This window comes from Lagenorhynchus albirostris, chromosome 12 (assembly GCF_949774975.1).
Source record: "Lagenorhynchus albirostris chromosome 12, mLagAlb1.1, whole genome shotgun sequence".
Lineage (NCBI taxonomy): Eukaryota > Metazoa > Chordata > Mammalia > Artiodactyla > Delphinidae > Lagenorhynchus > Lagenorhynchus albirostris.
The window spans coordinates 47,600,829-47,615,864 of record NC_083106.1 but is presented as its reverse complement, the minus strand read 5'-3'; the positions used below and the strand labels follow the sequence as shown (position 1 = coordinate 47,615,864).

Below are 15,036 nucleotides of genomic sequence, written 5' to 3'. Positions count from 1 at the left end.
ATGCTCAATCAGTCATATGGTGATCCATGTTAATTAATTAGTAAGGTAACTACAAAGAGCGGACTAGATGTGCTACAGCCCATTCATCTTGCTCGTAAGGGCAGTCTCATGTGCAAAGAGGCACTCAAAGAAAGTCTAATTTTAGTAAGAAATACAAAGTACAACAAAGTAATTGTAAATATGAAAAAAAACTTACTTCCCCAAGTTTTCCACATGGCCAAGGCAGGTGGAGAAACAGTAGTTGTATGCAATCACAATAGAAGGATACAGTGACTGGAAATCCAAAACGAGAACAGAGTTGCTATAGAAACGAGATTCAGGCTCCATAATTAGAGGAACACACTGTGGAGCTCTCATCTGGGATCTTTGCTGTACACTAGGTGTCACAGGAATATAGTTCATTGGTTTAGCAATACGCAACATCATTGATTCCACACGGTACTGCAGGCAGAGAGGTAGAAGTAGGGAGAGAAGAAGAAACTTAAATACAAATATACTGGTCTTTTGAATATGTGAAAATCATTTGGGGGATGTTTTACTCTTCAAAATACGGCTGTAAGACTTTTCTTACAACACAGTTACATAATGTTGGTTATTTAATCGGCTTTCAGGTATCAGAAGGGAACCCTTCATAAGTCCTTTTCCTATTCCCATAACTTTTATAAAAACTGCAAAATACGTCAGATAACTTACACAATAAATTATTTTTGAAAAGACAGACACAATTAGATTTCTTTTAATATTTAAAGATAGCAATATCATAATAAACAGATGTAGAAGAGACAGTTGTACAATTTGACAATTTCATTTAAAAAGTTGGCCAATAATCTTTGACAAATTTGGGAAAATTAGAGAATGGGGGTCAGGACACTTGAGATGGGTAAATGTTATCTCAATTTCCCAAGAAGGAACACAAGATTCCAAAACTGAAAGGTAGTCAGGTTAATACTGGTCCCTCACAAAAATTAATCAAGCAATTACTGATTGTTTATAATAACTGCTATAAAGCAGACGGTTTATAGTTTAGAAAAAGAAAGCACTCACAAGAACCAGCATGGGTTCACTGAAGTATTCTCATGTAGTTTTAAAGTATCTTTGCCTTTTATTATAAGCCAGATCAAATAGTTTTTAAAACTTGTGGGAGTATAAATAAGTAAAATAAATAGCTTTATAAGCTATTTAATAATACCAATAAAATTAAATACAGCAACAGGTAATGCCAAAGTAGTTAGCGCTCTAGTTTTGCTATATATACTGAATTGGTAGATTGGGGGAATGTTACAGATATAAAATAATTAAAATAATTAAAATAAAAGATTTTATGAGGTTAAGGAAACTAAGCGATTTAATGTAGTATCCTGGATGGCTAGCACAGTGTTTATTTAACACACTAGAAGTATTCAAATAAACATTTGTGGAATAAAAGCATGAAACCATTTTCAGCAAGGCATTTAAACAAAAATCTTTCATTATTTCCTTGGGAAACTAGTTAGAAAGAGATGAGTTAAATGGCTTCCAAGCTCCCATTTTTCTTTAACATTAAAAAAAAGTGATACAGCCCACTTATGTTGATTCCCAAATCCTCCTCCTTTTTTTTATATTAAAGTTATCTGCTGGGAGTTGGAACAGCCAAAAGTAGGAATGTAAAACAAAAGAGAGGCAGACTTTCTTTGCCGCATCCCCAGTTCTGAGTGGCCTTTCAAGTCATCCCTAATCACACTGACAGTATTCAGGAACATAATACCATCCTCAAGGGCATAGCCATTTATTTTCTTATTATCATGCAAAACTCAGCAGTGGCCAAAAAGTTGGTGTGGAGAAAAAATAAAAAGCGGAGCTGTAACAAAGTTAAAAAAAAAAAAGCAGAGCTATTAAGTGGATTAAAGCTTTTCCAGAAAATGAAATTATAAGATTTGATTAACTAGCTACATGTATATATTAGTTGGTACCAGAAAGAAAGTTAAAAAAAAAACAACAAATCACTTCAGACATCTCAAAAGTACATATATCATTCACATAGAACTTTCAGGTGTGCAAGAAAATTGACTTCCTACCTGTGAACCCCTTGTCAGTACATGTAAAAACTGAATGCCAAAAAGTCTAGCCATTTCACTGGTTTTCCCAATCAGGTCCAGCTGTTCTAACATTTGGAGATTTCCACGGACACGGCTAATGTAATGATCAACCATTTTCCATCTGTTAAAAGAGAATCCATGCTATGAATGTTTGAGAAAAATTTGTATACTTGAAACTAGTACTGTTTTCATTATGTCAAAAACTACCTATTAAAAGTGAGGTTATTTACGGAGGGAGTCATGATCGAGCCTTTAGCAAAGTACGTTAAGGAGTTAAACATTAGAAAATTTCAGATATTTCAAGGGCATAAAACCTAGTGAAAACATGTAAAGTTTAAAATAATGCTTGTGATAAGGTGGTAAGACTAAGGATAATTATTTTCAACATTTTGCTTGATTTTACTCTATTTTATTATAAAAAATTAACACTGTCTCTTAGATGCCACTGCTAATGATGCAATAATTATACAATTATAATTATGCTATTTAAAGGCTTTTAAAAAACATGTAGGCTTTGGGTTATCACTGTTAATACCAGTCTTAAAAAAAGTATGCACTGGTGTCTTATGGAAAGAAACAGAGTAATTTGGTGAAGATTTAGAAAAATCAGGAAAATAATTTTATTTTTTATTATTATTATTATTTTTTGCGGTACGCGGGCCTCTCACTGTTGTGGCCTCTCCAGTTGCGGAGCACAGGCTCCGGACGCGCAGGCTCAGCGGCCATGGCTCACGGGCCCAGCCGCTCCACGGCATGTGGGATCCTCCCGGACTGGGGCACGAACCCGTGTCCCCTGCATCGGCAGGCGGACTCTCAACCACTGCGCCACCAGGGAAGCCCCCATATCACATTTTAATATGTATTTTTTTAAGATCATTCATGTGATCCTTCAATAATACATATAGCCAAATGTAAAGCTTAAGATAATGCATTATGTGTGGATTCAGTTCCTTTAAATATGTTAAGTCCAATTCTCGATTTCACTTGGCAAAAACATACATATCCTAGATAATACCTAATTAGAGGCAGCAAAATATACATTTAGAACATTCTAGGGTATATAAACAAACCACCAAATGTAGTTTTCAACGTTAACTTTGATATCAAGTTTCATTTTATTTATTGGTATATAACTTCTCCTAAGCTTCTGTTTCTATAAGGCTTTGATCATAAGCTCAGTGCTTTCTGTGATTTAACTTCACTTCCTTGAGATTCCTTAAAAGAGACTGGAGAATAAGTTGACGTGCTCAGAAAGCAGTTTCCCCAAATATATCAAATTGTTTTTAAGGCTAGACTTTCCTATCCTCACCATCATATGGCCTTACAATTCAATAAGCAGAGCTTCATTCATTTCAAACATCAGATACATTAATTTTAGGACTATGTTCTTTATACAGCTATTTTCTAAGCTTATTACTATCCATTTTACCTTTAACCTAAGGAACAGTAGAGGTGGGAACTTTCAGTTCTGATTACAGTAGAGTAACTGGTACTAGACTAGCCCTCCTGGATAAAAGAGTCAAGGGAATCGTTTTTGGGCAATGAACAATAGGTAATGTAGGGCCATGCTCCCTGAGAGAAGGGAAACTCATGAGGTGAGCCCCAGCCTGCATGGAGCTAATTTTCTAAACACGGTGCAATGCGCTAAGTCTGAGCAGAGCTGGCTATACTGCTAAGCTGAGGAGGCAGGGATCAGAGTTCAGGCAGCTGCCGCTGGGGTCTGTGGGACAGGGCACCTGTGCAAGGGGCAGGCTTAGCATTTAGAAGTAAGGTGGGGCCTCCCTGTGAGTAACTGGCCCAGGGCTATGCTGAAAATGAGCAGGAGGAAACCACATGAGGCTTACTAGAGAGTAGCTGCTCTGGGCTTCAGTTTGGAACAGAGCTTGTTAGTTAGTGTTGCAGTTGGAGGTCTAGCCATGCCAGAGTGGAGAGACTTCATTACCCCCTTATTAACAACCTGGGCATCCAGCTGAGAGCTCAGAAAAACCACGCCTTAGGAGTAAGGCAGAGTAAAGCCAACTGTAGACCAACCTAAAACCAAGCACTAACAATATGCACATAGAATCTGGAGACTGAGTCTTGTCAAGTTGGAGGGGCTTAGGAAACACTTCGGGCTTTTCAGAAATCCACCTTGACAAAGCACAAAAACCAGGTTTGCACAAGTTCAAGGTGATCAGCCAATCACTGAATTGCCTACTAGGCAAAAATAAACATGCTTCAGAGGAAGATAAAATCCAGAATCTGTACAACAGAACATGAGCAATACCATTACATAATCATGCAAAGAAACAAAAAAATATGACCCACAGTTAAGAAAAATAGCAGTCAACAGAAACTAATACAGAGATGGCCAGGTGTTGGATATAGTAACAGATAACATATAGGTATGTTCAAAAATCTAAAGAAAAGATATTCAAGAAGTTAAAAGAAAAATGTAATCTTAGTGAGTTAACCAATGGAGAAATCCACCAAATATGGAAACTATCAAAAGAAAGAACCAAATGAGAATTCTGGGACTAAAAATAACTGAAATACAAAATTTATTGGTTATTCTTTTTTTTTTTTTTTTTTTTTTGGCCGCACTGTGGGGCATGCGGGATCTTAGTTCCCTGACCAGGGATCAGACCTGTGCCCCCTGCAGAGGAAGTGCAGAGTCCTAACCAATGGACAGCCAGGGAAGTTGCTATTGATTGTTCTTAACAGCAGGTTGGTAATGACAGAAGAAAGTTAGTAAACTTAAAGATAGGTCGTTAGAAAAAAGACTGAAGAAAAATGTACAGAGCCTCAAGGGTCTATGGGACACTGTCAAATAGAATAATATACATAGAGATTATTGAGATCATCAGTAAGTTGAGGTTATAAAAAAATCAGGTGAAATAAATTTCATAGGTAACAAACCCTTAGAAGAACAGATAGGACATATAACCTATTTCATCTTTGGCAGAGAACAGGAGGGAGATGCAACGGCCATAAAAGCAGGTAAGAATGAAATTGTTAATGTGTTAATAAATTCTTAAAGGTCACGTATGGGCTAGCATGACAATTTAGAATCACTGGAAGCCCTAGACACCAGGGAAATCTTTTTCCACGAGCCTCCACCAAATGCTCACAAGAAAGACTGGGGGCAGGACAGTGCACACAGGAATAAAACCCTGCAACTTCTTCCAATCCTTCTCTTATATGAAGCAAAGCCTTGAGCTACTGTGGGACCAGCAAGAAATTCTCCAATCCTTAGGGTTTATGCAAAGATCCATTATCTCTGGGAAGAGAAGAGATGCAAAAGATGTTTACAGCTGGGAGGGGGTAGTAGTAAAAGCTGCACCCGAGGGAAGGCAGGAAACCTCCCCTGTTCAAACCATGGGCCTTGTACCAAGTAACAAACAGTAGCTGTCTACCACTGGGAAAGGGGCAGGAAACTTTCCCATCATAGATTCCAGGCAAAGAAACACCACTCCTGGGGAAGGAGTAGAAGCATAAGCCATGTTCCTCTGTGGAAGAGTCAGGAAACCTGCTTGGGCCAGGACCTGGCAGTGATACAAAGCAGAAGTCTATCACCACTGTGGGAAGAGCAGGAATGCTGAGAAAGCCTCATCTTCGAGGCCTGGGAGAGCAGGAACTCTCAAAGACTAACTCTGGACCAGGAAAAGTGAGTTAATTCCCCTGCCTCCACTATAAGTCTTACACAGAAAAACAGCAGCAGCAGCCATCCACTCATTAAGCCTGACTTTGCCCAAAAAAAAAAAAAAAAAAAATATATATATATATATATATATATTGCATACACTGGAAAAAGGAGAACAAATGTTGATTTCTCATCAGAAATAATGAAGGCCAGGAGAAAAGGGAATTTAAAGCAGTGAAAGAAAAATAATTCTCAACCCCAGGATTAGTGAAAATATTCAAAAATAAGGGTGAGATAAAGAAAGACATTTTCAGATAAATAAAGGCTGAGAGAATTTCTTGCCAGGAGTCTTCCCCTAGAAGAACTGCAAAGAAAACGATTTAGCACTTTCTTCAATGAAAATGTATGTTCACACAAAGCCCTGCATACAGCTTAATACATAATAGCTTCAAACCAGAAACAACTCAACTGTCCATCAACAGGTGACTGGATAAATTGTAGTATACTCATACGATTGAATATTATTTAGTAATAAAAATAGGAACAAACTCTGGTTCATGCAACAACGTGGTTGCATCTCAAAAACATGCTGAGTTTCTTGAAAGAAGACAGACACAAAGCGGTAGACTGTAAATAATTCTAATAATACAAAGTTCTAAAACTGACAAAACTAATCTATAGTAATAGAAATTCAATTCATACTTACCTGGGTGGTTAAGGAATAGGTAGATTAACTACAAAGCTATATAAGGGAATTTTCTGGGTGTTAGAAATGTTCTTTATCTTGATTGGGGTAGTGATTACAGGGTGTATACATTTTTCAAAGTCACTGCACAATATACTTTAAACGTGTGCATTTTATTGTATATAAATTATACTCCAACAATACTGATTTTTAAAAAGAGATATTATCCTCTTCAGAGTTATAAAACATTACCTGTATAGATCTGTCTTGTTATCAAACCAATCTGATAAGACTCGAAAAGTAAAGAGGGGAAAACGCTGATGAAGAACATGAAAGCTCACATTTTCAAAGGTGTAGTTAGTTAGAGCCACCTAAGGAAAGAAAAGGAAAACTCCATTATAATAATGCTCATACTTACATGCAAATGGGTTCTAAAAAATCCTAAATATTATTTCTAACTTTTCATAGTAGATATGAAAGCTACTTGTAAAAATGATTCGTGTTACAACTGAATCATAATTAATTTAAAACTATGTATATATAGCCTACTGGACAGAAATGTTTGTAATAAATTAATATTTAATTAGAAAAATAATCAGACCTGAAGAGGTTCAACTTGTTCATATAATACTTACTTTATAGATCCCAGTTCTTATCACTTCTGTTTATACTCTATGCCAATACAAATACTGACAAACAAGCACTGTCAAGCAAGTTAATTTTTTGTTCTTTCCGTACTTACTTTTTGATCCTGGATGACATGCTGATTAACAGGCTCCCACAGATTCGAGGATGAGTTATCTAGTTAAAGGCAGGCATTCATCCTGCTCCCAAAAATTACATCAGTACTAAGACCCGATATATGGACATTATAGAGTCAATTTCATTCCGAAAGCAAAAGATTAAAAAGAAATGACAGCATGTTTCCCATCTTCAAAATATGTAGGTGAAAGCTGTGTTACTGGGAGAAGAATACTGAAAAAGTGTCCAAATTCATAAAACATACCTCTAGCTAGATGATCTCTCAGAAATACCTACAAGACACAAGCAGTCTAAACAATGGCAGGTATTTCAGTGTAAAATGGAAATTAAGGAACCAGCAGTCACCATTCTTAGGTCAGCTCGAGGTTCTGAGGAATAGTTCAAACAGCACTTCACATTTGTATATTACAATTTTAAAATATATTCTTTTCCACTTCTACAATCCAGCAAGTACAAAACAGGGATTGAATGTTAAGCTCATCTCAGTGCAGTGACCCCCAAAAAACTGGTCTTCTTTATCTACAATTTCTATCAATCTCCAGAACAACAGCATCAGAATGTGGCATACTTCGGAGTATGTGTATGTACTTACACTTACACACACACACACACACACACACACACACACACACACACACACACACACACACACACACACACACACACACACACACACACACACACACACACACGGACTTTTAAACTTTGGAATGAAGCTATCTATTCTAAAGTCACCAGTATAAAACAGGTACTAACCCATTATGGGGGTAAATGGAAGTAAATTACCATTTCTTTTACAAAAATCAGTATTGCCCTGGAGTACTTCTCTCAAAAATAAATAACTCATTTTATTATAAAATTCCCATATTTGAATGACTCTTCTACATGCTAGTGAATATTTTAATTTAGTTTAAAATTTTTTTCTATTTAGTTTCATAGAAAATTGAACCAAATATCTGATCTCAGGTAGTTACATGATTACCTAATAAAGAGAATAGCACTTCAGACCAAACCTAAACTTCTGCTAGAGTATATATCGTCATTAAAAACAATCAAAAAAATCTCTACAGAAAAGATAACCATGTTGTCCTGCAGCTCTCTCATTATGGGAAAACTTGAAGTTTGCCATGTAAGTTGACCTATAAGGATTAACTAGGGGATTCTGTGATCTCAAACTAAACTTAAATTTTAGAAATTGGTCCCCAATATCTGAGGCAGATGGCAGACCTATGTTCTGAGTTGATTTTATTTCAAATAGAACTATGTCATAAATTGGATTAAGACTAAAATATTATGACCTTATAGCACCCACTCTACTTTGGATCTTCTTAGTGTCACAAAAGCATGAAAATGGTCACCTATAATCCCAGCTGTGAGTAAAATTAAAGGAAGGAAACATGAACTCTAAAATTAAGATGATCCACCTTTAGAATGTTCCAATCTTTAGAGTGATTTACTCCATAAGTTGACAGTGAATCTAAAACTATGAATTAGGAGTTTGTTACTTGTTTTAGAAGGCAATCTGAGTAAGTTAAACATTGGAAAAATGTACTATGTAGATCAAAGTCAGAACTGATAGAGGAAGAAAGTGTTATAGTCCTTGGCCGTTTATTTTACTGATAAAGGAATCAGCGGATAGAGGTATGGTTACACTTTTCCATTCACAGAGTCAATGTGCAGTACCCAATGGTTAGTCACTTCAGAAACAAATTATTCAGAATGGGGAGAGGCAATCAGAGAATTAGTGCAAGGGAACTGAGAAAAGTGGAAGGAGACCATAAGGAAGCACCTGTGCCCTATTACCCTCTATCACCTTATTCCTGCAGTTGTTCATCATTTCCCGTCTTCAATTAAAAATTTTGGTTGACATAAACTTTCTATAGAAAAATACACAAATTTAAAGTGAACAACTCATGAATTTTTATGTATACATCCATGTAACCACCATGCATATGAAGAAATTTTTAGGACACTGGAAGGCTCCCTTGTGCCCTTTCCCACTCAATACTCACCAAAGTTACAGATTAGTCTTGCCTATTTTTAAACTTCATATAAATGGAAACATTTAATATGTACTATTATTTATCTGGTTTCTTTTGGTCAACATTATGTTTGAGATTCATCTATTGTTCAACGTGGCAATATTTCATTCTTTTTCATTGCCATGTGGTATTTTTTGTTTCAGCTGCTTACTCTGCACCCTAATACACACCAATTATTGGTGACAGGTCTATCTCCTTTTCTAGAGTGTTCGACAGCAAGAACATCTCTGTACTTCCTTCCCACTCCCTCCTCACTCTGCACCAAGACTCAACAGTGTTTCCTCTAAATGTATATATCATTTATGTCTCATCTGGCTCTTACATGCGTATGGGGTCAGTGATAGATGCCCTATCAAAGCCATATAATATATATGGGATATGTGTGTATATACGTACATACACAGACATATACTCATTTTAAACATGCTCTCTGTTCTCAGAGAGCTTATTTTATATATTTTATTTTACACGTTTTACCTTATATATGCTTAAAATAAAATATACAAAATAAGACAGAGAGCATGCCCACAATCCTGATTCTTAACCCCATACTAGCTATGAGGCTTTTAGGCAAGTCACTTCTGTGTCAGTTTTCTCATCTTGAATAATACCTCACTACTTTCTTGTCTTACTTATCCTGCAAGTTTGTGAGTATCAGAAGTCAAAAATGACAAGTCTATAAAAGTGCCTTATAAATAAGACAAAATATGAATACAAGGGAGCGTATTATTTTACCTAACAGATGCTTATTGACAGACTGATGCTGTAATAGGGAATATTAGAACCAGATTCCAGTGTTCCAAACTGAGATGCAGGCCTACATGCTTGTGTGGAAGCATCTGACCTTCCTAGTGACTCTGTTGGGAGTGTTCTTCACTATCTTATCTGACAACTCCTTCGTAGCATCTGATTCCTCTGTCTGATCCTCAAAATATTTTCATTCACAACATTGTGCTTGGCTCAATCCTGATCGCTCTCTCCATTCACTTCTTGGTGAGCTCAACCACACTCTCATGTGACTTCCAAGACTGTACCTCTAATCCAGACTCTACCCCACATTTGAGACTTCCCTATTGAAATGTCTGTTGAGTATCTTTCACCTGGATATGACTGATACCTCATGCTCTATATCCTTAATCTTCATTTTCCCACCTAAACATGATCTTAAATCATCTATGCCAGAACCCTGACAATCATTCTTGACACCTCCTCCTCTTCATCTTTTTGTATATCCAATTCTTGTGGATTTACTCTCTAAATTGTTTTGTGAATCGCTATATCACTGTCAGTTTTCATTTGAGCTACTTCAATAATGTTCTCACTGGTTTCCTACCTCTGGTCTTGCCCCCTTCCACACTACTACCAGAAAATAAGTCTCAGAGGTAATTCACATCAGTGCCTCCATATCACCTTAGCCACTCCGACGATCATACTCCAAGACCTGTGATTACCAGTAATTGTACCCTCTCCATAATCTCATGTAACCCATCCTCCAACCACCGTCTCCTTCCGGGTTACTCCCCCTGGTGCCCTGACCTCTTTGCTCCTAACCTAGCTCAAATTCCACAGTCAGTCATTATAATCCCAACCTTGCACTAACATTCAGTTCCCTGCCCCCTCTTGCTTCCTTTTAATTAATTAAATTTTAGTAAAGCCACAACCCTTTGCTTGTGAGCTGTGCTCAAATCTAACCCTCTGTTACTCTGCACTTATATCTGTGAATTTGAACACAGCTGGCAGGTATCTCTTTAATTTGCTGATGCAAAGCTCAAATGGGCTGTCAATGCCTAGCTTCTATATTTTCTTAATCACTCTCAAATTCTCCTAAATAACTCTTCTCTCCTCAAACCCAAAGAGCCTGAAGCTCTTGAAACTGAAGCAACCAGAAGAGAACTTCTCATCCTCACGGCTACCCACCTAACAACATCTGCACCCAGATAATCTGCCTGCTAAAATGGAGGAACCAGCTATACCCTTAATCTTAATTTGATCTAAACCGAGCCCCAAATCTGTACATTAGAGATGGCATTCCGTAATATTTGTTGAATTGAATCAGATATATTTCCAACCTAGTTTGCAAATTCTTGTAAGGCCTGGATTAAGTTGATATCCAGAAGGCCTCTAAATGTAATCCTCTGGGGAAGAGTCATTTATTCTTTCATTCAAGCAGTCAACTATATCATGAGCACTATTTCAGAGGCACTTTGTTACCGAGGATTCAAAGTCTGGAGGGAACAGCAGAAATTCTATGTTAAGCAGGAGAGTGAAAACTAGTATATTAAAAAACAAATTTAAAAAATTTAAAAATCCAAAGTAGCATTAAAAAAAAGGTATCCATTCAACTGTAAATTGTATCTGGGGGGTGCAACTGTTGTGGAGATGTTGGATTTCACTTTCATTTTACATACTCTTCTGCAATTTTTAGAGTGAATATAAATTATTTTTAATAAGGAACATTAAAAACAAACTATAAATATTTAAGAAAACAAAGAGCTAGAAACAGCTAAGTGTCATGAGGGAGATACAGATAAGAGAAATAAAGATAAAAAAGGAGTTTCTGGAACTATTTAAATCCAGAAAAAATAGTTTGAGGGCCTCTAATATGAAGAAACTCTTAGGGCCAAAGTCATAACCCTTAAAATCCTATACCACCTAGAGATAAAAGACAGTACTTCCCACAAGTTCATTCAGGATTTCACGGAAATTTCCAAATTGCCAGGAGTACTTAGGGTTAGGAAAAAAGTGATAATCTAATATGGCACATCTAGGAAGTGGTGGTGGTGGTGGTGTAAATTACCCGACTCGTAACTTTTTCACAGTTGTTCTGCACAGATACAAATAAAGATCAGAGATGGTATATATGTAGTCTAGAATTAGAGAGAATTTCCAGTAAGGACTAAAGAAAGCCCTAAACTCTGAAAAAATATTTACTCTCTAATTTGTGATTTTTAAGCTAACAGTTGATAATTGCTATAGTTGCCCTTTGGATCTTCAGGAATGAAAAGATCCCTAAAACTAAGTAAGACTCAATAATTTAATTTTGTGTTTATATACTTAATTTATGTGTTCATTCAGGCAGTATCGGAGACTGAAGTTTGAAATACATAATGGAATATACAAACCAAATACATCACACAATCTCTGTACCTTCCATATCCTATGCCGTGTCACTAGGAATTACAGTGGACGCTTGAACAACACAGGGGTTAGGGCACCAACCCCCATGCAGTTGAAAATCTGTGTATAACTTTACAGTTAGCTCTTTGTAGATGCAAATCTGCATTGCAGATTCAACCAACCCGTGGATCATGTAGTACTGTAGTATGTATTTATCAGAGAAAAAAAAAAAATCCACCAATAAGTGGATCTGTGTAGTTCAAACCCATGTTGGAAGATTCTTGTGCTGACAATATTTTAAGAACAATAGGATAAAAATTATCCTCAAGCAGATACATGTATGGTACATTTTCAAATTAGATAAAATGTGAGCATAACTTGAAGCTCATGGTGCAGAGAGAAAATAAAAATAAAAATGGGAATACCTAAATTTTATATAAAGAGCATATTTTCTTATCTGGAAGAATTACTCCATGATTGGTCCCAAAAGAATTGCAGAGGGCATGCTTGGAAACTCAAATTTTTATATAAATCTAGAAGAGCCAGAAAAGATCACAGCAGATAATGAGTGTATAATAGAAAGAGAAAGTATTTTCAAAGGGAAGTAGTTGAAGAATAGAGTTCTCTCTTAAAGTTAAACATTTTATCTGATATTACAAGTCCAAAATCTGAGAATAGAGCAATTTATTGTAGGTATCTTTTTTCTTACATTTTTGGTGACAGAATTATTTCTCTGAGTGACTGCATATTAATAAGATAGTTTCATACTACCAAAAATCCTTACCTGGGCCCCCAAAGACTCAACTGGATGCTGCTATTAACTATTTCCAAGTAATGTGTTTCCAATTGACCCAGGTTTTAAATATCCCTAGTTCAAAAAGTTCTTTCCTATATCTAGACTAAATTTTTCTTACTGTAATAAATCAAAAAGGTCAAGCTGAGTTTATCTGGCCTTGAGTGTAAAAATGATTTAAGAGCAAAAAATGATGAAATTATACAACATTCCATACATACAAGATAACATTTTATGATAGCTGTAGACTTTTATAGCCACTGCTATTTGTGCTTAGACACAAACAGGGGAAAAAAATCATCAATAACAAAGTTAAATACTTCTATAGCTTTGCATTTTAGAAAGTAGTATTTATTTTTGAAACTCTACTTAAGTATAATAAAAATAATTCACAAATAAGCATAAGCTATACTAATATTCTATAATGATTAAAATCACTATATATTGATCTAATCGCTTATTTCCAAACCAAATTTCAGATAAAGTACCTTACCTCATTTCTCATGATTCTCCAAAGATTTAATGTAATTCGGCCAACAATATTTATCTCACTCATTGTATCCGACCCATAGTCATCTCTTTCGGCTGCAAATCTATTCTCAACTTTGTCATCTATAGAAATGAATATAGGTTGCATCAGGACTCACAGAAACCAAATTTCCAAGCAAACCATGCAAAAGAAAATGAGAATAAAAATTCAAGATGAAGATTAAAGATTAAATGTAATTCATAGTTTATTTTGTATTAGGTTTAAGAGAAAAATCATTATTTTGACTAACAAAACAATTTTTCTTTCCTCTTTAAGTTATAAAAGAATTTTGTGAAATAAATGTATCTGAAAACTGTATATATTTTTTAACAATAAAAACACATATGTACACACACTTTTTAAAAAATTAAATGCTTTTCTCTTTAAATATGATAATTACTGATGCTATTTGTTTTTTAAATAAATTTATTTATTTTTGGCTGCATTGGGTCTTCATTGCTGCACACGGTCTTTCTCTAGCTGTGGTGAGTGGGGGCTACTCTTTGTTGTGGTACGTGGGCTTCTCATTGTGGTGGCTTCTCTTGCTGCAGAGCACGGGCTCTAGGCACATGGGCTCAGTAGTTGTGGCTCGCGGGCTCTAGAGCACAGGCTCAGTAGTTGTAGCGCACAGGTTTAGTTGCTCCACGGCATGTGGGATCTTCCCGGACCAGGGCTCAAACCCGTGTCCCCTGCATTGGCAGGAGGATTCTTAACCACTGCACCACCAGGGAAGCCCTGGTGCTATTTTTATGAATACCTAACACCACATCATTTCTTTGGTGTTTGGATGAAAAATATTTATTATTAAACTGGTCATTTCTTGGGGAAAAAAATGGTAGAATTTTTAACCTAAACAATTCTCTGGGGCTTCCCTGGTGGCACAGTGGTTGAGAGTCCGCCTGCTGATGCAGGGGACACGGGTTCGTGCCCCGGTCCGGGAAGATCCCACATGCCGCAGAGCGGCTGGGGCCATGAGCCATGGCCGCTGGGCCTGCGCGTCCGGAGCCTGTGCTCCGCAACGGGGGAGGCCACAACAGTGAGAGGCCCGGGTACCAAGAAATGAGTCTTGTGTCACATGTTGAAATGATAATATCTGAATATATTCAGTTAAATAAAATATGTCCTTAAATTAAAAAAAAAAAATCTCTGAAAATTTGTTGACATTAATTAATGATTTTCATATTCAGGGTGAAATTCTATTAACTACATATGGAGAACTAGATGAAGAGTTCCTCTTACAGTGAACAGAGTTCTGAGTCTTGTTTCTAAGTGATGATTTTATCTAGAATTAGAAATTAAAATTTGTTTCTCCTATATAACACTGGGTACACATGAATGTTGTTGATAGAGGCTCTAGAATAATAAATATATTTACCATATTTGAATGTCTGTTATGTTCTAAGAACTTTAC

The 15,036-nt window shown here is 36.3% G+C and overlaps 1 protein-coding gene across 1 annotated transcript in view; it reads right to left on the bottom strand.

Annotated features, from left to right (window-relative positions):
• Positions 1–15,036, bottom strand: part of REV3L (REV3 like, DNA directed polymerase zeta catalytic subunit) — a 186,131-nt gene that overhangs the window by 33,603 nt on the left and 137,492 nt on the right. Inside the window, exons 20-23 of the mRNA XM_060168321.1 lie at positions 13,590–13,708; positions 6,635–6,753; positions 2,055–2,196; positions 197–441 (exon numbers count right to left, since the gene is read on the bottom strand). Of these exons, the coding sequence (XP_060024304.1) occupies positions 197–441; positions 2,055–2,196; positions 6,635–6,753; positions 13,590–13,708 (625 nt within the window). The remainder of the gene's footprint in view (positions 1–196; positions 442–2,054; positions 2,197–6,634; positions 6,754–13,589; positions 13,709–15,036) is intronic.